Source organism: Platalea leucorodia (genome assembly GCF_965183815.1).
Source record: "Platalea leucorodia genome assembly, chromosome: 4".
In the NCBI taxonomy this organism is placed as follows: domain Eukaryota; kingdom Metazoa; phylum Chordata; class Aves; order Pelecaniformes; family Threskiornithidae; genus Platalea; species Platalea leucorodia.
This window is the reverse complement of record NC_138826.1, coordinates 40,351,078-40,374,494: the sequence shown is the minus strand read 5'-3', so window position 1 is coordinate 40,374,494 and position 23,417 is coordinate 40,351,078. Positions and strand designations below refer to the sequence as shown.

Sequence of the window (23,417 nt, the reverse complement as noted above, 5' to 3'; positions counted from 1 at the left end):
AACAGACCATGAACCAGCCATAGGTTCACAAACTGGAGTGATGCTGCTCTGATGATTCATGACCACTTCAGCTCCCACCTGCCTGCCCTGAGACACTCCTGGGAGTCAGTGGTCAGGGCCACTACGCAGGCAGTAATCATTAGCAACTGCTGTAAAAGATAAAACTATATGAAAAGGAGGAGTTGCAAACTTTGGTTTAGACTCACCAAGGTGAGCTTCCCACCCATAGTGCTCCTTTGTCTATTAGCCTGCATGAAATCCACTAACAGAGGGACAAAAATCTACATCTTTAGAATTTGTTATTGTATTCAAACATGACGAGACATTTTCTACCCACTAATTCACATGGAAGACTAAGTTATTAAGACATACATAAAGACTGCTAAAAAAATAAAAAAAAAGGAACATCATGAAAATATGCATTACTAATGTTGACCAAAATAAGATACACCACAGTGCCTTGAGCAACAATCCACCAAAAAAAGGAAAGTTCACTTACATTAATATTTCAATCTGCCAGTTTGTGGTGGCATTTCTTAGGCAGACACACAGTTAACTGACCTTTACCCAATATATGCATTACTAACATGGCTGTGAAAACCTGTCCTAAATCAGTCTTACCAAATAAATTGATATTCTTCTAAAATAATTTCCTAAGTCATAGTATTCCCTGTGTTACCTGTTCAATTGTCCTAGAAGCTCTAAGGCACTTGTATACACATGTACGATCTGTTCCATGGAGGTATGCAAGACATTTATAAGATGATTAATGCTGAACAGTTAAGCATTTTCTGTAAGTAGCTCAATAAATTGTCTAATATTGAAAAATCTGAAACATCTCCCCAGGCATTTTTCTCTGAGAACATAAGAACATATATTCAATTGTGAAAAGAGCATACCTAACTCCTAAATACTAGCTTATTCTAATTTGTTCAGATTCAGCAGATTATAATATTCATTAATTTGGGGGGAGGTTAAGAAAGGTACTTTTTCACATGGTAGCAATTAAGTATTTTGATCCGCATCAGCTCAACCGACAGCATAGCAAGAGACTGCTTCCAACACTAGAAGACTGATGACATTATGTCACTCAATTGGCAACAGATTACAAAAAGTCATCTTTTTCCCTACATTTCCAAGTACTTCTCCCTTTTTCTTCTTCTCAAGTCTTCACATTTACTAAAATGTCACAGTGGCGACCCTCTCCCGCCTCCCTACCCCACAGCCCCATCAGCACCGGCATCCCCCATCAATAACTGGGAGCAAACCCAATTGTCTTGTCCTCCCATTTTCCCAGCTGCCAGCAATCCCCGCTTCCCTGCTGCTGCTTCCAGACAATCACTCCACGACGCCTCATGCTGCCTTCATGTTAAGTGGCACGCACTGACACCTCCAAAGAACACCAGCATTTTTATTGACTGGTAGCACCGAGTGCAGTGTAACTATAAAAATCGAGGCTGGGGACTTGTATGCTTAAGAACTCCCCTCTTTCCCCAAGCGGTGGGCCTGAATCTGTACAACTATCCAAATTTCTAGCCAAGGACACAAGGAACTGAATTCTGCACCTATTAAGTGGCTCAATGATTTTCAAGGAAATAAGACCAGCGTTCCCTGCCCCTCTGTTGTTGGGTTAAAATATATAAAAGGAGTCTGGCAAACTGGATTAAATCTCTGAAACACACAGGCTATTTCTTGCATTTGACAATTTATAGTCTCTACTGTTTTGAACAAAACTAAGGAAGATGCACATAATGCCTTACAACATCCAAACTGTATGAACATAAAGATGCAGCATTCTTTTCTTTTCCCATATGTTTTTGTGTGTATCATGTTATTTTCTAGGAAGTGCTGAGAATTGTAGAGTGTTTCAGAATGATAACTTTTACTCACAACATGAAATATTCCAATATTCCAAGAAAACAATGCATTGCATTTAACCATCAGTTTCTCTTGGGTTTCTCTCACAGCTGAAAGCAATATAGATACATGTATTTTATCAGAACAGGGTGGTCAATATTAGCGCAATTAGTTAACACAAGACATTTCATGCTAGCATTTTAAACCCTGAAAAGCTATTTTTTCAGCTTTCCCAGTTAGGAAGCCGTACCTGTGCCCAGCGGACTTCAAATAAAGCCTGGAGGCATTCAACGCACATCACACTCATAGCTTAGTTGATGAATTTACCAATCAAGACAGCAGAATACTCATCTCTATGCAAACAAGGGTGAGAAGCTTTTTGCTGGATAGAAAATATTAGTAAGGCAACATATATTACCCCTTCAAAGGGAGCCCTACAATATTAAACCAAGAAAGTTTTTGATGAATTGATGAATCATTATGGTTACACTGGTTCTCCTTGTGCTTTCTTGAGAAACATGTGAGATTAGAATACAAGCTGTAAATTGGAAATTAGCTATGTTATATCCATGCTGTGCAGAAATGCATACGCTATTGCCAACACACAGTACTAAAACAGCAGGAAGAATTACAAAACCATTCCAACATCATTTCTTGCTGCTGCTTCAGATGCTTTGCCAGTACAACAAGGGCTGTGACAAAACACTAATGAACACAAATCCATCATAAAGTACTTGCATGTCAGTAAAATGCAGAAAATATTTCAAGAGTTATCCAACCACAAGTGGAGTAAATCCAAAAAGCAAGAAACACCCTAGAAAAGTATATTCAACTGAAGATACTACCAAAACCTTGCCATTAGTCAGATTGAGGATGTCATGTCAAATCTCCTATTTGCAGGATCTCACCATCCTCCCTCTCTTTTTGCCTTCCCATTGATAGCTACAAGCGCCTACCGATGCTCCCTTTGATCAGTGAGCAAACACAGGGAGAGGCAGTGCCTCGCGTCAGGAGTCTGCAGAATTTCCTATGCTACTCTTTGAGGGGTAATGAGATACAAAGATGTACAGGAATACAGGGTGAATAGGATTTTCTGAACCTCCTCTTTGAAACAATACAGAACACCAAACTTTTGGGCTAAGATCTCAACTGAAAGCCAATACAAAGAGAGAGGAAGAAAACCCCAAGCACAGGTTTAAAACACACTGTGAAGCTCAAAGAGAACGGAGAGTAAATCCTTTGCAGAAAATAGTTCTGATCAAATTGTCACAGGAGCCAAACAGGTTTACATAGCAACAATTCTGTGCCTCAGAAACTGCTCCCCCAAGAAAGGGCAAACCTACATGAGGAAACCAACCCTGTCAAAACCTACGTTGCTCAGCTCTAGAGATTTGCAGCCAACTCACCTAATTGATACTTCTTTCTTGTTTGCAACACTGTACATACATGAGAAGGTTCACGCTCTGTAAAATAATACTTCTTAGCACCAGATGATGTTGCAGAGTCCAATCAGACTGTGTGAAATGTCCACACTCGATATGAAAATGAAATATGAGCAGCACTGAGCAGCATTCCTGGAGATTAGCTTTGCTGTGTAGCACTTGGGCGAAAGGGCACTTTTATCAATACCATTAGTAAAACAGGAACTGTGTTATAACAGTCCATCCAGGAGAATCTAACTATTAACAGTAGATAGTAAAATAGGTATTATGAAATGATTGTTAAAAATTGTTCAGTTCAAACATATATATAAGCAGAAACTAATTACAATGGGGGGGTTGATCTGCAAGTTTAAAATAAATCTAACTTTTCTATTTATTTAAAGACGTTTACTTGCATATCTAAAAGCCACTGATAAAAAGCAACAGCAGATAATTTATGCAGTTGACATATCTGAACCAACCTCTCATGTCTTCTCTGGGGGTACAAAAAGTGTTTTACTAACTGATGGGAAAAACTAAGACATGAGATTGATTATTAAAGAGAGACCTGCTTTCTAAATTCAGCACCATAATTGTCAAATAGCTTTTCAGCACCTTATTTAGTTGTTCAATATAATCCACGGCTGCTGTGTTCTTAGTTTTCTGTTGTGTCCAATGTTTATGCAGTTTACTAAAATCAAAACTGTAAAATTCAAATATCCTGACAGATCATGTTGTTAACAGAGTAAGCTGTCAAAAAACACAATTCCTTTCATTTATTTGTAAAAACAAGCTGTCTTTGAGGGGGAAAAAAATATTTTTAAAGAGCAGCAAGATAGCATAATGAATCAGAGCAAAGAGGAAAATAGGGACTATTTTTATCAATGATGTCTTCCAAGAACAGCAGGTCCAAAAAAGAACTGAATTTCATCAGGATCTGATTACAGTGTTTACTAAATTGCTTTTCTGTATCTGACATGCTTTATAAGAAATGTCTCCAACAGAGAATCTGTGCTGGAGACTAAATGAAATGCATTATGCAATGGGCCTCCTGCCTTGGCACGCAGGTATAACCTCCTGTGCAATTCAGACAAAAGCAAGAATTCAATTTGGAGGTTTTACTTGTTCGAATGTGATGACTGTGATTAAAGAACAATAAACATTTTCTTTTTGACATTTCACTTTTTTCCATACAAACTATGAAGTCTATTTCCTTGATTATCTTTCAAATTCTTGATGGTAGGTTTATTTTGATGATTTCTGTTCAGGATTCAGAATGATGCAAGTGAACAGCTGCAGAAAAGCAAGTTGTAAAACCCAAGACAAACACACCTACTTCTGCTTAACACAGATTCACAAAAAATAGAAGTTATTTAAAGATCATTTTAACACTTCACCGGACTAACTTAAATATATTTTTTTCTCGGAGTAACTTCATTAAAAAAAAATTGTTTTCTTTTAAATGTATATTTCTCTCAGAGGGTAAAAAGGAACACAGTTGTCAGCTGTGTCAACAGTTGCTAATTTCAGCCAAGTTTGCAAACATTTAATCTTACTTGACACTGTTAAGGAGAAGAGGCTGATGGCTTCTCTATGCCTTTAGAAAAATTAGCCACAATATAATATACTAGAAAAGGCATGAAAGGTTATGATCAAAGGAATGACCAAAAGCAGGGCATAGCCTGAATACATACAGGCTCTGGCTTAGCAAGTATCTTGCAGCCTGAAAAAAATGACAAAGAAGAAATATGCGAAAAGTCTATAAAACTGCATGTTACGGAGAGCGTGCATAGGATCAACTGCTCACCACCTCTTGCAAACCAGCAGCTCGGGAACATCTAAACAAATTACCTGGTGGAAGCCTCAAAATGCGCAGAACAAGGATCTTCACCCAAATACAGTCACACTGTGGTGCTCCTTGCTACGGACACTGTAGGTGCTAAAAGTTTACCTTGACTTAAAAAACAGGCAGGTTCATAACACAAATAAAACCCATATCTACTATCAGTTTTTAAGACAACGCTTCTAATTGTGACATGGGAGAACCCTTTGGGGAAATATAACAAGTATCACTGGTGGGACATTTCTTATGTTAATTTGAAACTAGACAAAAAAACCCCATAATTAAACACTAACTCATTTAAAATTCCAAAAAAGGTAAACATAGAAATGAATAGGTCGGTATTTCACCCAGATCCTTTGTCTCTTGATTGATTAATTTTACACATAGATTTTATTAAGACAATGTTGTTGGTCTGGGTTTTTTTTCTCCACATTTAGTATCTTCCTTCAGAGATCTTTGCTTTGCTAGAGCCATCTTCTCACCTGGAGGAACAAGCAAGCTCAAAAGTCTCAAAGGAGAGGAAATTTCAGAAATACTGAATCTGCAGTCAAGCAGTGTTCCCATTGGTCAGGTTAATACAGGAGTTTAACATTTGGGGTTAGCAAAACACCACTAAGCACCACTCAGCTTTTTGAAGAAACATTTATGTTTTCTTTACTGTTGTGGTGTTTTGTTTGTTTGTTTGTTTGTTTGTTTGGTGGGGGGGGGGGGGTGTACTTGCAACTAAATGGGCACTTTTCTAGTTCAGGCATGGGAATGTCAGCTCTAACTACCAAACACCTGACTTTATTCAAACTGTATCCACCACTGCCCTTTTCTCATTAAAGTTTGTCATCCTGTCAAGAGATAATTTTAGGTAGAGATTTTGTGCCCAGAATCAGCTACAAATTCTATATCACCATTATTATAACCACTTTATTACACTGCTTTAATGGTAACATTAACAGTGGCATGAATGCCACTTAGATTGAAGGTTAAAGGAAAAATCAGTTTTCCTAGGTGTATTTCGGATGCTTTAATTTCCAATAAATTTGTGCAGTTATGCAGATAGATCATATGTGTGCATGTACACACACAATCTGCAAGGCTCACTTCATCCATAAGTTCATCCTCGCATCTTTTTACAGTATAGTAAAATTTTACACTTATATTTAAATGCTTCTTTTCTCAAATCCCAATACTCTTCAAGAACAAAAAGCAGGAATTATTTACAAAGCAAACCCCTACCTATCTAGCCATATGAGCTGCTTTAAACTTGTACAGTGCTGTACAGCCAGAGGTATTGATGCAGAGCCAAATGCAGACTAACCACGTTTTCCCGTTTCCGAAAAGGGTGTTCCAGCTTACCATGAATTTCCTCATGCTCTAGAGGAAAGACTGCTAGGATTTAAGCAAGGTTTCCTACAGAAGCATTATCAATTGCACAGACCGGAGGCAGATATAATCATACTGGTAATGGTGATGATGGGCTGCCCCCTCCCTATCCTATGCTGCATCACGCAGCCCATGTCTGGAGGCAGGGAAATGCTCTTCGGCATGGCACAACACGTTCTCTCTGCCTTCTTCACATTTTAGACAGGGGGTCAGGGCACTGGGGAGAAGCTGAGCTGCTGGGCTGGGATAGCAATGCTCCTTTGGCTGCTCCCTCCCCAGTGCGATCCCAATGTGGACATCACAGCTGGGAAGGCTGCTGGCCCCTCAAGGGCAAACACTGCCTTCGGAACACAACAACAAAAAGTAGAACGGGGGGCACATCTGTACCGCAGACTGCAGTGGACCAAGGAGACTCCCAAGTTAGCCTTAAAGGACCAGGGACAACCAAAAAACCAGGTAGAGCAGCCCAAGGTGAGCTCTCAGCTGCCATACCTACGTTGCTAGCAAGAGCCGTGCTGTGAATGCCAAGCCTGGAGAGGAAGTCTGCGCCAGATCACGGGCTGTTGAGTGTGGAATGCCACACAATTGCCGATGAGAAGGTGACAGCAAATCCTGCTGCCCCGTTTCTGAGTGGGGCCACAAGACTTTGTGGTGATCAAATGGGAAGCAGCGCTCAGAGTACCTCCCGCAGCCTCCAAGGGTTAACACTTCCGCCCCAGAGAGGAAGCTCCTCTGCTACTTTATCTCCCATTACCTGCAAGTGTACTTGCACATATCTGCAAAACCTTAACTGATGAATCATTATTTGATTAACTGAAAAACTAATATAATCTGCACCTTCTGCATTTGTGACAACAAGCTGAAAAGAGGAATCTTTCTTCCTGACCCTTAACGAACAGCTAGTTTATAGTTTAACGGGATAGCCTAGCTATTGAAATGATAATTATCTCTACAAGGATCAGCGTTATGCCATAGATGAGAATTTTTCTGAAGTTCGCTGATGAAGCATCACTGCAGAAGTATTTTGTCTAAATGTCAACATTTAAAACCTTTAAATGTTTCTAAATGACATTTAAGGATCAAATAAATTAATGTATATGCTTCCTCTTTGACAATAGCTCCGCTTCACACCATAACAAACACGGTTTTATGAAACAGAAAACAGACGTGCATATTGTGAAAGTGGCTTTTTGGTCATGGCAAATATCCAAGACAGCAATTAAATCACAGAAGTAGTTGATTGTATATTCAAGATGCAGACCGAAGCTCAGAACGAGACAGGGATGGTACTTTCTCAGGTACTCCTTCCTCTCCTGAAGCTCTAGTTTTTGAGGAGAGAAAGGCTCAATCTCTTCATATCTGAAATCCCTTCATATCTGAAATCCCTTAATGGCATCACAGAGAGCAAGACAGTTTCAAACCTCAGGTTGTGGGATATCTCACAAACATGAGGAGTCACATTTTTCTACTGTCCTCACATAATTATTTTTGTAAGCTGTGCGATCTCACACATTATGCTAAATCCTTCTTTATTACGAGGTAGGTGGGTTTTTTTTTCTTCTTCTTTCTAACAAACTTCAAAATGAAAACTGGAGAATGAACAAAGAATACAATAGGATGAAACAGCAAGATCTTTTCAACTAAGACTAGGGTGTTTGGCAGTTTTTGTACTTCGTTAATTGAACAGGTTTTTGGCATTGGTTCTGCCACACAACAAGAAGGTGGTTTATGCTAGTGAACCTGTACTACTGCACATGTCAAACCCACCCAGGAACCCTGGCAATCTCTCAGACGTTTTATGCATTTGGTTTATGTGGCTGATGTCCCAGACCAAAGTTTGAATCAAAGCAGATCATCTTCATTTCTAAAAGGAAATTACTTCTAAGTACAGCTCCACAGTTACTTCTTCCAAGCAAAATCAGGACCGTTTTTCTTCTTAGCTTCTGACAAAGCCATAAGAATTGAATATTTTCCCATTAGTGCTCCCAATAAGTTACTAACCATGATGATAAATATCAGGCAATTAATGGAACATTTCCATATTTGGAAAACAGAAGAAAATTATGTATAAGATAAAATCAGTCATTTTTTCCAGTTTATTCCCCCCTTACTCTTGATAATTAAAGGAATCAGATTTGAGATTAACTTTCTGAAGTTTCCCTTTACAGCTTGATAAATACCTAGCAAATGTGCCTGTTTTCAACATCAGCCAAATATCCAGCCCAGACTTGGTCTCTGGTGAACTACCAGAGTTCCTGCTCCTCCTGCGCCAGCAAGGGAGCCCCAGAGCCACTGTGCATCATGGGTCACTCGATAACCCAGTCCCAGCAATAAACAAAAGGTGTTTCTCTCACCCCAAACACAACTTCAAAGATGATCTGCAATGATACTTTTCTTTTCCTATTTCATTTTTTACTATATATTGTCCAAAATTTTCAGTCTCAGTTTTCAGTCAAGCGTGATCCTCTTTCCCTTAAAACCTCCACTTGCATTTTAAGAAAGATTATTAGTAGTGAAAACCTAAAGCATGTAAATCATGCTCAACCGATTCTCTTTTCACACTATAAAAAAAAGTCCACGTGTCTTCCTGTTCTGTCTTTTAATGAAATTCACTATTCTTCCTGCCTTTTCTGGTATGTACCAAACATACGAGGCAAGATCTCCACCACAGTAATCCCACATTTAAAGCAAGTTTCCTGTACTCAGAGCAAACTGTGACATATCACTATACTCCCACCCATAGACATCAACTCTATTTCTGAAATGCAACTTGGTTAAAATCACCAGCAGGAAAGTATCTTTCAGACTATACCCACTTATTCTGCAGCCTTGCTATAATTTTCTCAACCAGAAACAGCATTTTCAATAACTGAAACACCTCATTTCTTTAAACATTCATCACATTTTATAAGTTAAAAGCATGGTTTTGTTTGTTCTTGAAGTGAAAAGCAGCCAACTTAACTTCTCCTCTATCTGAAAAACATCTATATTTAAAACCACAAGTTAGTCTTAGATACTGAACAGCGACTGCCCTGCCTGATCAATATATCAAGCAAGTGAAGTGCTTGCTTGCCTGCCTGCTAAGAGAGATTATAGAAAACAATTCTCAGGTTCACGTATGCACATATTAAAGTTACTGACAATTTTACCGACAGTTCTTTTTAATTAGCCATGCCATCTTGGTATACTCCCAAATACATAGAAATTAATTGCCTGTAATATCGCATCTTTGTAATTTTAACCTTTTCATGCCTCGCTACTTTTCAGTGACATTTCCTTTAAAAAAAAAAAAAAAAAAGGCTCTACTTATCAAGAGATTGCATATGGAAGACAGACAATCAATCACAAAACCGGAAAATATAGGGAAAAATCATAGTGGAAGACTTAAAACACCTTTTATGACTCCTTATCATGCACTAGCAGATAATCAATAGCTTATAAAAGCTGTCCATTTTGACTTTGCTGAAAGAGTCATTTCCATAGAGTTAATTCAAAATCACCGATATCAAGTTATAAAGAAGCCTATGCTAGTAAATCTACTGTGAACGCTACTGTTTGTTTAACATTGTCCATTACCTTGAACTTCATATCAATCCGGTGACCTCTGTATGGCTGCAATTAGAGTGAAGAGTGAAAAAATGCAAATGAAAAGTTCATCCACAAACTTTAAAGGGGAAACTGCACCCAAGAGAGGATTTTATCATTGCTTTTGAATTGCTCTCCGACTTCCAAAGCAATTCAAGATTGCCTATCAGTTCATCATGCATCTATGCTTAAATTTAATTAGAAAAATTGCTATCTGCTGCTCAACTATATTGCAAATAACTTGGCCATAACAATTTGCCTTTTTCAATAAAAAAATACACCGACAACTGCATATGTGTCATGGAAATCAATCTTCATTTTCCCTTTCCTAATCTGAGTTGCAGGTTTTACCTAAATTGCCAGTGAAAAATTAATACCTGAAAAATGGGTCATTTTGCTCATCTTTCAGCCAGTGGAAAAGGGACTATTCAAAGCCTCAGACATGAGAGAGATTCTTTTCTAATTTACTGAACAAGCAACAACCCAAGAATGTATAGATACAACCCTGATTTTTAAAGCATTTCTCTGGTTAGCTCTTCTAGTATGGCTGAAATGACACCATTGCCCTGCCTACCAAATAATTTTTGGCTAGTAAATACACAGGAACTCATTCATCTTAACAGCTCAACAGCTCACAGCACATGCTCTCCTTCAAAGATTTTAGTCTAATTAACACCAATTGTCAGGCTTTTCTAAATAAATATTCTAAGATACAATATACAGATAAGAAAGTGCATAAACATTTTAGTAGCAAATAATGATTTGCCAGTGCTATTTCGTCTAACATTTGCTCAGAAACAGGAGCATTTGTGAAGAAAAGGCAAAATGATTATGGCGTTAAATATGAGAATGAGTTCATACAGAAAGCTGGACAACACATGCATACAGTTAACAGCCTAGACTATAATGTATGCGGGGGCGGGCTGATTTTCTGCGCTCTGGAGCTACTACATTCATTAGAGAATGGCTGCAGAAATGTTAAGCAAAATACAAGCTTTTACCTTTAATCGTTTGTTGTATAGACTGTATAGAAACTCTGAAATAACAGCTTTTAGAAGTTGATCTTCTCAGCTAAACATTTATTTAAAACCAAAGCATGCTTAAGCTTATTTCTCTTTCCTATCAAGCCCTGAAACCATGAGATACAAAGAATGCATGGGCTCATTATTAGTGAATGTAAGAGAGATCCTCAGGCTACATGAACGTAGTTAAAGTCAAAGATGAACACAGCACAGTTAATAAGGAATTTGCTGTGTTCCCATGTATTGATTACTGAGAAATGCACATCTGAATTCAAAGCTAAGATCAGTTTCTAACATAGGAAGAGCTAAAGAAACAGATGGAGGGAAAAAACAACAGAAAACTTCTACACAAGAAAGAGACAGAGCCTACCTACTGGGCTAGGCAGCAAGACGTGTCTCTATAAACAGCCAACCTATTTTCCTAGAGCACCCCGGCATATCTCTAATTTCAGCCTGCTTCCTTACATGTTGGAAGGTTTTATTAAAGTTGATTTAACCACACATGTTCACTTCAACTCAGACTAAATTTTTAATTTGCCAAATTATGAAGACTGTGTGTTGCAGTGCCACAAAAATCTTACTTAGCATCTCTAGCTCAGGTTGAACTAGCAAGTTACTCTCAAACCTCAGGGAAGGTTATTTGCTCCTAGTTTGCATAGTAGATACCTGGATAAAATGTCTTCTGTAGGTACACATTTCCTGCAGCAAAAAAAATAGAAATAAAAATAAAAAACTAAAAAAAACCTGAATATTTTGATGAACTTTATTCTTTAACTAATACCTGCCATTATAACTAAGATGGGGAGATGTTCCTAAAACTTTCAGACACTTTTCCATACAGTTAGCTATGTCTCATTAATCTGGGATTTGTTTATTTGTTTGCAGCAAGCTTTATATTAACATCTCTCTATAAGAAAACGTCCAGGAGCTTTTCTGTTTGGAAGGAATTGGGATTTGTACAGATATCAAGGAACTGTAACAAAATTACTTTGGAAAGAATTGTTAAGTGGTTGTCACCCTCAAGCCCAGAGGTACTGAAAAAACCAGCACGTCCTCTGCAATGTTAATTAGCTATCAATAATAAGCATAGAACTGATTTGTACAGAGCTGATTAAATGTGGTTACTTACAGAAGTGTCCTGTGTTCCCAACACCACCCCCACCCACTGATCCAAATTATTTCAGTCCGCCGCCAAACTCCTTTTTTCTTCTCCACTGCAATAAAACTAGCCTTTCCTGTACTGCTGTAGCATCAGTTCCCTCTGACGGCATTTCCATTTCTCACACCCAGAGAACAACCCATTTCCTCCACATCCCACCGTCTCCCTACTGCAATAGGTGATGGTGCCCCGAAGGTACCATAAAGGGTCAGTTCCCAACTCCCCAAACAATGAATGCAAATAGCTGCCAAACAGCAATACACCAGGGAAGGCGGTATGAAAGTTAGTTTACTGCAGCCTCTACAGTATGTCACCATATGATGCTGAGCTAGAACGCTGCAAGGGAATGGGCTTGGAGAAAAAGTGTTGTCATTGCCCTTAGAGTTTCAGCAAGAAATGAAAAGATAAAATGCGAGTTTTAAAAAGCACCTGTCATTTTTGACTTAACTATCCGTCTGATGCAAAACACATTTTTCACTGCAAACTGGGAACTCTGCAAGTGACTCTGGATTCCAAGATGTACTTTCTGTCAAGATATATCGAGAATTTGATGAATTTACTGTATAGCCACAATTCTTAATATTATGATGGCTTATTATGCTTTGCATATATGAAAGTCAATGAACTTCTTTGCCCCTTGCATGAATTATTCAAAACCTTGCTCATGGGGGGCGGGGAGAAGCTTGTTGAAGAGATCAGAAAAGACTGCGCAGTTTAAACTACAGAATATATAATGACCTAACTTTGCAATAAAAAAAAAAAAATATTGTAACTCTTGATTTCTGTGACAGTAGAGCAAAACTGTTCATTTCACCTTACCATCAAAAGTCTGTAGTTTCCACAGTATCAAAACTATGCGTTACAGGATGCGCACAGTGCTCTTCAGGGAGGCCTCGCTCCCTGACTGATCGGGCAAGGTTTTAGTCAGCAGGATTACACCACCACCTCTTAAAAGTTCAGTTTTCTTCCCCTGAATCCAAACTAATCTAACTAAACAGGTCCTTCTTGCTAACAAAAGCTTGAGGGCTTCTAAGGGCAGTTCCTGCTCTTCAATGTCTTTTTTTTACCCCCCTCAACCACAGTGTTCTTTGGAGGGGTTTTTTTTTTTTCCCCCTTTCATCTAGCAGTCCTCTGCTCAGACCCATCTCCTTGAGTCTCTCCTCAACAGGGCAGCTGAGCCCACAGACTTTGTAAGGTCCCTGCTGACACAACTCATAAGGATACTGAGGATAATTAGTACAAAAATAAATACTTTCCATGTAGAAAAAATACATCAGTGGTGCATTAATAAGCAACGTCTCATAATGCAGCTAGCTGTTTAAAGTGTTGAATCTTGAATTAGTATAAAGAAAGCCTCGCAGGTGTCATGGAGTATATTAGTGTTCCTGTGGACTGATAATTACCCTACGGAACCTGATAATGAATCCGTTTGTTGCAAAACTAGTCCAGCAACTGATTAAATAAACCTAATCTATATTTTACTGCTAACTGGCTTTTCTTCCTTGCATGATGATGGAAAAAATTGAGTATAGAAACAGACAAAACCTTCACAAAAAGTGAGCATGACAGGAACAGACTGAAGGGGAAAGAGGGAGGAGACATTATCTTTCCAATGTTATGAGACATTCATGAGGTTATTTTTTTTTAACTCTATTCGATGACTTGCACATCCTGATAATAAATGCTAATTTACTGAAGTCTTCCTGAGACAATGGGAAAAAAACCCACTTACCAGATTTGATCAGACACAGAAACACTAAGGTAAATACAAAACTATGTAACAACGACGACAACAACAACAACAAAACAATCAACAAACAACACAGGTTTTCTTGGAAACTGAAATTTATCTAACAACAGTAAATTCGTTCCCAGAAAGCAGGATGGCAACAACTAGAGAACACACAGAGAAGTATACGGAGCAATTAACAGACACAGGAGGTTCATACACACATCCTTTCATCTAGCAAAGACATTGTTTTTTCTTTTGTTACAAAGCAATATATTTGGCTTGTGGAACTTGAATTTTTGAAAGGTTTATGCTAGCTCATTGTCAGACAACACTGAAGCTGTACTTTGCATTCCCCTGAAGGAAATGAAGTGAAAGGATTTGCACGTGTATTCTGAAACAGAACTTCAAACAATGACTTTGAATGCTGTCTTATCGTGGGCTTTCGTGTCTTTTCTGCAAGATAGTAATTTTTGCAATGATTATTAGAGGACTCAAAACTCAGTAGATTTATTTCTTTTCCCTCCTGGACTGGGAACTTTTAAAGCCATTTACTCCATCACTGTCAGGGGCACTGAATCAGACTCAACAGGTAGCACTTCACAAGCAAATTACTGCCCAGGGAAGCAATACATAATCTAAGGTGTGGATTACAGGCTCTTAACTTAGCTCTGTGTCCGGGCTTCAGCAGTGGTGAGGCAGTTTAGCCCTCACTTACCACTCCCCTACCACAGGATTAAGCATTCAGAATAGCTCCTGTGCTATAAAAACATCCAAAGTTTGTTCACTCCGAACTAGGAATTTCTGCCTCCTCTACAAAGTTGCAAAAGCACCTCACGAGCATTTGATATCAGAGACACTAATGTTTATATGACCTTAGCTGTAATCCTAGGCCTAATAAGGCCATCACGGCAATTAATTATGGTAGCTCACTGGTGGCAGTGCAAAAGTGACAGTCACAAAACCAGGCAATCACCAAGGAAGAACGTCGCACCTTGTGGCAAAGCTCTGGCAGTTACAGGCAGCCCCCGGCTGACCGAGAAGGTACTGTCACAACATTTCATTCTATATGCACACCCAGAGAGGACCATCAGATAACCTTTGGCTCTGCTTGAAAGATCTGCAGCTTTGGGGGAATTTACACTGCTTCTGCAAATGGCAGAAATACAAAACAGGTTTTTACAAGTGTATAAACAGTAATTATACAGCACTCTGCCAGGCCTGGAGCAGATTTAATAATACTCTCAGAAGGCATAGTGTAAACTTTGATATTGTTCTTCAGGAAAATAAATTGCTTCTCTGGTAACAGAGAGATCCATTAATTTTGCTGGCCTCTTCCATCTCCACCGGCCAAAGACCATAAACAAAGCACACGCTGTATGGATTCTTCATTGCCAACGTATCCAACTGCTTTAGAGCATCTAAGGGAAAGAAGCTTGGAAAGGAAATACGATTTTTACCTCAGCAAATTCACGGATAGAGGCAAACTAAAGATAAGTAATTGTGCAAGACTGAACAAAAACATTATTCTTACCAGTTACATTGAATTCTTTACTTTAGGGGTTAGCTGAGTAGGCATCTTGCCCCGTAAAGCAGGACTTCTTTATCAAGCTACTGCTTCTGAATAATTCATACTTTGATGCTCTTTGTTCTAGATTCATTAATATTCCTTCTCATGTTCATTGAAAAATTAAAAAGCAAATAAAACAAATGACAACATTGGACTAAAAATAGTCCTTTAGCCTAGGTAGTGGCTATGATTAAAAAGACTTCAGCAAACAACATTCCATTCTATTTGATACACCCACTGGAAGATTCAACACCTACAGTGTAGTAAAGATTAATCTTTTAAAAAAACAACTGGTGCAAGAAACTTCACATAAATCACTCTGAGGCGTATATTGGTCACTATCAGCTTCTATATAACCTGACATCGTAGTTATAGTCTTACAGCATTACAGACTCAGAGGGGTCTTGTCTATGTGGTGCAACACAAAGGTTTCGCATCATGCAGAAATCTCCAGCCTATCTCTGAATGAGGTGCTCTGCCCAGGCTGCTTTGCCAGATCAGAGCATCGCATGAATCCACTGTCAGCTCCCAGCTAGTCCAGACAGCTCAAGCTTCTCTCCATTTATTATACTGCTGTTTGCAGGACAAATGTAATACAGATGTTTACTAGCTGAACTTTTTTAGGTACCATCCATATCTTCTAAATGAATTAGAATTTAGAAGTCAAGTAAATATTCGAGGTACCGAGGTAAAACTTTGAGTTCAAACATCCTTCTTCCACTTACGTTCATCAAAACAGCTGCAGTGCTACAAACAGATAAACAGCAAATAGCTGGTAGTTTATCACCTGAACCGGTTTCTCATTTCATAAATCAGATTTCTCAAGGTGCAGCATGATGCAATAATGCCAAAAATCAAAGAAAAAAGCCGACACCTGAACAGACTGTAGCTTATGAAGCTGAATGAACACATTTTGCAACTCAGCACCTAATTACTAGTCAGATTTTTCCCAGTCTGGACACCCTCCTTGGCGGACACCCCTTTGTCGCCAGCGCAGCATATGTGCCTGACCAAGGGCAGGAATGAAGACAGAGCTAGATTCCTTCCATCTGAGAGCACTGTATCAAGAAAATTATGACTTGCATTATACCTTAAGATAACCAGACAAAAAACAAGGTAATGACCAAACACCAGTTATTCATAATTTCTGCCTCCCCTGCTTCTGTAATGGGAACCCTATCAGATCTGTGCAGATAAAATGGGGTCATACTCTGTCATCCTCCACAGTTTGGGTACCCCAGTAACCCTGATGAAGCCACATAGTCAGCTGGGGAGTAACTTGTGTTTGCCCAGTTAACTTAAAATGACACTGAGCCCAAGCCAAATTAATGTAAAGTTGAAAATAAAAGGGTTTATTCACAAAGTCCAAAACAGACAACACAAAGGGTTATCAAATACCAAGGTGTAGAAGTGAGAGAGACATGCGTAAATCAATATAATAAGGTTAAATCTGGAATGTCTCTCCCCTACCCTCTCCCAACTGATTTGCTGCTGTCAAAAGCTGCATATCTTAAGGCTCCAGTCTTGCTACACCTTACAAATCAGGCTGCAGTTGTTAGGAAGAGCTTCTCCGGTAGAGAGAAACACCACCTCCTTTGGGGGTGCACACGCCCTATAAGCCCCGGTCTTCCTCGAGAAGCTTGCCAAGGGGTGCGGACTGACTTATACCACCTCCCTGAAACTTGTTCTAGCCCTGCCTTGTCCAGAAGGCACACTAACCACACATCTTGATTACAATAAGCCTTATGTCACCTCCTTGAGATTGTACTGGTTGTTAAACCAAAGCCTGTACATTTAATCTGTGCAGAAGCAATCGATCAACTGCTGTATATTAGACCCAATGTCAGCTGTTCCTAAAATAGGTAAAACAACTGTGAGATTTTGAAACTTGCTGAGAGTATTGTCTGAATCAACAAAGCAAGGTGGCGGCAGTGCTTGGTGACCCTGCTCAAGCATATTTGCAGTGGCACTCTGAGGCCAGACAAAGCAGGAAACTGTAACGTGTGGGTTGGCAAAAGACTACAAGGCATAGGATGGCAAGACGCATAAGGCAGAGAAAAGCAAGAACCTCCACACTTACAGCCTCAACCTCCCCCGTCTCCTGGTCGGAGGAAGCAGGACAGAGAGTGTGCCCTGCAAAGAACAAGGGAAGTCATAATCTTAATGTCAAGACTCAATGTTATCTTAATGTCAATGTCAACGGGGTGGGGTAATACCTAGTGATTCAATTGGTTCTTCCTTTTTATATTCTTAAATACATGAATCAAAGGTCATATATCAACATCAATTAAGAAATTCATTTTTCTGTTTCACCCACCAGAGATGCACATCTCCATTATGCCAAGCAGCAGTTCTCCTGTGAGGAAGGGGAGTTGGCACTACCTTGCATCAAGAAATGATAAAGCTCTCAGCTCTTCTTTTTGTGATTCATTGTGCATGTTTCCAGTGTGAAAGGAGCCTTACACTGACCGTTATCCCTATCCTAACTAATGTATGAACTGACATACTTAGTACAAGCATCTACACGGGATAAACACACCTTGCTCTTTAGTACCTCTTGATTGAAACCAGATGTAGCAACAAATAATCTTTTCAAGGACTAGTGACTAATGCTTCCTTTTCCAAAGAAAAAAATCTTTCTCCTAAGGTCTGTAACAATCCTGAATGGAATAACATGTCAAGTCCCTTTCTCCAAAGTGCTTCTTCAGGCTATTTTGAGAGCAAAACCTGGACAGATCAGGAAAAAGAATTCCACAATTTACCAAATTTCAGCAAGACTTAACCCTTGTACTGAATGAGCAGTTTGCCATTGTATCAAAGCAAGAATTTTACCATCTATTCCTACACATATCTTACCTTGGTTTTCTTTTCTTTAGCACAAAAAACATGGCATAAAGCATACATGACCTTCTAGTTACAGTTCTCAATTGCACCCACAGAAAAAGATAACAGTTGCTTGCAGAACAAACGTATAAAACTCGCAAAAAATCAAGAGGACTTACAGGATCAGTCAGTTCTGGCAAGCTTGCTTGGTAGGTGAGAGGTCTACAGTCACGAGTATTATTCACCAAGACACAAGGAAGAAACATTGGTCCCAAATCGTCCCCATCGAGCACGTCTACTGTCAAGGTGGTTGTACTTGTCCTTCGCTCATTAAGATTTTGGGCTCGGTCCTGTGGAGCAAACGAATTACATTTGGTGAAACTTTCTGAATTCAGAATCTACAAAAAAGTTTAAAGTTAAAGCTAAGGGCAAAACATGTAAGCACCATAATCATCCAGGTTCTAGGAAATAGCTAATTACAGAAACTTCAGCCTCAGAGCTACAGCCTTTAATTTCATAAAGGCTCAGAAATACAATTAAGAGGTAAAAGTTTACCTTTTGAATTAAGAAATACTGAGAGACATCTATCACTCAGAAATAATAAAGTTTTGAGAAATTAATTCTCGGGAAATGTCTAAAATGAAGATACATGTCTTGTTTAATCTATAAAAATGCAGCGTATTTGTATAAGATAAAAAGTCCCTCGTGCCTTACTTAGAATCTGAAATATACTCTTATGCTGCCTTGTGTAGCTCTACCAAATCCTATCTATAAGTAAGAGGCCTTTCATTTATAGAAATGGAAAGCATAAGCAGTAACAACTTCTTTTCTAATTAGCAGTAGAGAGGCCCTGGACTGTAATGCTTGATCCACCTCTGCACACCACAATTTAAGGAAGACTTAGCACCTCCTTTCCCCCTGCAAAAAAAAGCCCAAAAAAACCCAAAAACCAACCAACCAACCAACCAACAGCCAGAGGACAGCAATAAGATTGATCTAAGGTCTCCAAACGGCTCCATGTGGAAAGCTGATTTGTCTGCAGAATGAGTTATACTGCTCATGTTTTAAAGGTTGAAGAACACTTCTGAGCACAATAAAGCCACTACAATGTTGCATCCCAAAAAAGTCTCCATATGCTGCATGACAGGCTCTTTTCAATGTATCACGATTTGGCCTTTTTTTTTTTTTTTTTTTTTTTTTTTTTTTTTTTTTTAAATCTCTGGTTACACAAGACACCGTTGAGTATTGCAAGTCCTTTATTGTCTCCTTTTTTCCTTTCCAGATGGTATAGAATAAAGCTACACTTTCCTGAATTGTGGGAACCACTTGGATTACTTTTATACACTGAACAACATACACACTAGCAACAGTTCAACTTTTCTTTCTTCTTTTGTTATCAAGAAACAGCATGACTATCCAATTTTTTTTTTTTTTTTTAAACAGTCAAAAATATTTCCATTTTCACAGAGGGACTGTTGTGATAGCTTGCAGAGGGAATATGAGCCATTAACTAAGTCTTGCCCTCCTATCCTAGGTTAACATTGACAGAAAAGAAAAAAGTGATTTCCCCCCCCCCCAGTATTTATGCTGTTTAATATCATCATCTGTGTAAGACGAATAGGTCATGGCTCTAAATGAGATTGGATACATATTTTTTTTTTCCTACTTTGCAGTCCACTCAGTTCTTGGAACCGCTTTATGTTTAGATTTACTAAATATGGGAATTTCTGCATTCAGTGTCCTTCATGGTCAACAATGAAAAACAATACCAGTTACAAGGAGCAGCCTTCACCATGAACTAAACTTTTTTACATTCCCCCAATATGCGCCTTTGAGTAATACTGGATCAAAGCACAGACACAGAGTAATTAATTTCATGTAGTATCTTCAGGATGCAAGAACAATAAACTATCACTGCTAATGTAATCAGTGGAATAGAAGTATGATTGCATAGTACATACAATAGAGAGAATTAAATGCAGCCTGCGATATTTTGTAAAATAAAAAAAATAAACGGGTGCATAAGGCAAACTCCTAAAAAAGCAGGGCTATAGAGCTTAATTAGAGCCTTTCTTTGAGATCTAGTTTCTCATCTGTGAGCACTCAAAACTTCAGTGAGCTCAGTTCCCATTTGGGTATGTTTGAAAAAACACACAGCCTAGCAAGACATTTCAATCATTCAAGCTGCCCCATTATCCATAAACATGATACAGAAGCTACCAGCACAGCTCTAGTCCCAAACCCAGTACCGCAAAGGTGACAGTTTACTGTGCAAGGACGTATATTGAAAGGAACGACCAAATTAATATGAGATTGCTTTGTAGTACTGCCACCATGCATCCCAAGCTGTGCCTTCACCAGTTGCTCTTGCAGTGTGACAGGCTTTCCTCCTCATGTGAGGTGTTCGCACTGTTGCATGCCATTCCTTTCTCTTGAAAAACATGACCTGCTCAACTACCCCAGCTACTTTTCTAGCAGCACAGTGTCTCCTGAAACTCACAGCTCTGACATCAAAGGAAAAGAGCTGTGAATACGCAGTGGTGATCTGTGGAATAAATTATTGATAAAACAACAAGGCAAATAAGTTCTGAGCCTTCCCATATTCCTGTTCAAGAGATCAGCAAGTTATGTTACCCAGGTAAAATGACTTGTTCTAACAGCCAAGAAGCATCTTTTAGATATATCTAAGTGCAAAAAGCATTGAGACACCCCTGGAGCCTATCTTCTGTTGGGGGAACACTGAACATGCCACAAAGTACGTAGGAAAGTGGATTACTGTAAAACGTTATCATACAATCTATCTACAATTCTGTATCAGAAAGATGACAGTAATATAAATGCGTTAATTCAGGAGCAAGCTATCTAAAGTTGCTTCAGAGTATTCTCATTTTCCCACAAATGAAGCAGTATCACAACAGAGGTAAACAGTGGAAAAGTTTTTATTTCAGCTATTACCAGATGGACAAAAAGGGAAAAAAGCTTTCACAGCCCTCAAGGGCACTAAAAAACTTCTCTGATGACAGATATATTAGATATAGTTTAAACATCACTTTTCTTCTCTGTATGCATTATTCACTGCCAGCCACTCTGTGAAAACCTCTACATAAGCTTGCAATATGACTTGAAAGAAAAATGACCTCTTTATAGAAAAATGCATTTCAAACCTGAAGAACATAACTAAATTGTATCCATTAAACTCATTTGAGATCAAATTAGCATCGCTAGATTTGTTAGAAAATGAACACTTAGTGACACTAGAATGCACTTTTCTGCATGGGCTGTACTTCAAATTTGCAACTTCTTCCTTGTGCCAAAAAGGTTGCCTTGTTACACACTCTGAGCAAGCTTTTTTAACCAGTAATAATATGTCTAAGCTTTCAATGACCTAGACAAATCTTAAATAAGATCCTCAGGAGAAGAGTATTATCAGACCTGGTATTTCAGTGAGATTTCTCCTTTCCTTGGAAAAATCTAAACCTGCAAACTAAAACCCCTCCTAAATCAGTGGCATAAACGCCCATTAAGAGATCTATACTTACATTTGCTTGAACAATGACAAAATAACGTGTCTTTTCTTCATAATTTAGTCTTTCCCGTAGAACTACTGCTCCGGACAAAGTTAGAGGAATATCAAAGGTCCTGTTGGAAGTCTGCAGAAGTTAAAACAGTACAAGAAAATTGAACATGCTGCAAAGTTAAAACACGTTTCAGATAGGCCACGATGAGGTGATTGATTGGATGGCATACCAAAACTGCATATGCTTTCCAGATCAGAGATTTTGAAGTTTTCTATGTTTTCTCCCCACCCAGTTTACTCCATAAGAACCCCACAATAAATAATCTGTACATAACAGAATTCTCTGATTCTTTGCGTACACATTATTACTTCCAACCACAAACTGAAGGCTAACTACCCCGCTGCTTGCAGATTTGCAATGCTGAATTTGCAGTAGCGTGTTCAGAAAAGCTTTCCCTGTTTGTCAGCTGAGAGTTCAGGTCTTCAGTTTCTACAGTTTGGCTTGCCTTCATCTATTTTTTCTCACTATTGTAGAAAGTATCATGTATTAGAGATTAAGAAATCCACATCATTGCACTTATCTCTTTATCCTGGCTTTCATGAGGGCAACGAAGCAGTAAACACACAGAGAGGGCAATGAAGTAGTAAACACGCAGAGAACATCAATGCTAGACACTTAGGTGCCAGTTCACAGTGGCAGTTATGCACACGTTCATACACTAGTAAATTCAGATTCCAGGGTAAATCAGGATGGGTAAATCAGGTGAAATTCAATTTGTCCTGCACATTTGCTTAAATTGATTCAGACTGCAAAGGTATGGCATTAAATGGCAGGAGGGTACTGCTGGGGTGCACACACCTTTAAAGGATTCACTTTGACTAACGACCCATTTTGGGAGGAGGATTACTGGCACAGACAAACGTTTCGGATGTGAGATTTGGTTCTGGTTCTATTATCAAATTAATCACATTTAAAAAAAAAAAATCTTTCCATGCTTCAATCTATGTAGAATATAGTTGACATTTAAGTAGGTTGAACACGTAATAGCAATACAATATTCCAAAATCTCTCCACAGAAAACACTGCAGAGGCACAGAGTACTATTCTTTCCTCAGATAACATAACAAGGCCTTTTTTCCCTCTAAAAGTTGAAACATCTGCTTATATTGCAGGGGTTTTTTTCAGCAAATAAATGATAATGATTGTTAAATTCACCATGTTGCAGATATTTCTGGTGTGCAGGAAAACAGGATTGGGAAGTGCATCACAGACTCGGCTAAATAACTGGAGACACTCTTTGCTTGTGTCTGAGCTTGGCACTCATCTTTTTGGATAAATAATACATAGTTCCCACTGAAAAAAAAATTGATTACAATATTTATACTGAGGCAAAACAGGAAATTAGAACAGACTCTTACTGTTGGAAGAAGGAAGAACCTAGTAGGGTTAGGTTCACTGCTTTTGCCCCCCCGCTTCCTTTCTTTTAATGGTATTTGGACAAACAAGCAAGCAGGTT

The 23,417-nt window shown here is 38.8% G+C and overlaps 1 protein-coding gene across 4 annotated transcripts in view; it reads right to left on the bottom strand.

Annotated features, from left to right (window-relative positions):
• The window catches only part of PCDH15 (protocadherin related 15), a gene marked incomplete at both ends in the record, with an annotated part of 380,170 nt that overhangs the window by 238,322 nt on the left and 118,431 nt on the right, over positions 1 to 23,417 (bottom strand). For all 4 annotated transcript variants that reach the window (XM_082311053.1, XM_082311051.1, XM_082311054.1 and 1 more), the window contains 2 exons: positions 18,563 to 18,733; positions 21,923 to 22,033. In XM_082311053.1, the coding sequence (XP_082167179.1) occupies positions 18,563 to 18,733; positions 21,923 to 22,033 (282 nt within the window). The remainder of the gene's footprint in view (positions 1 to 18,562; positions 18,734 to 21,922; positions 22,034 to 23,417) is intronic.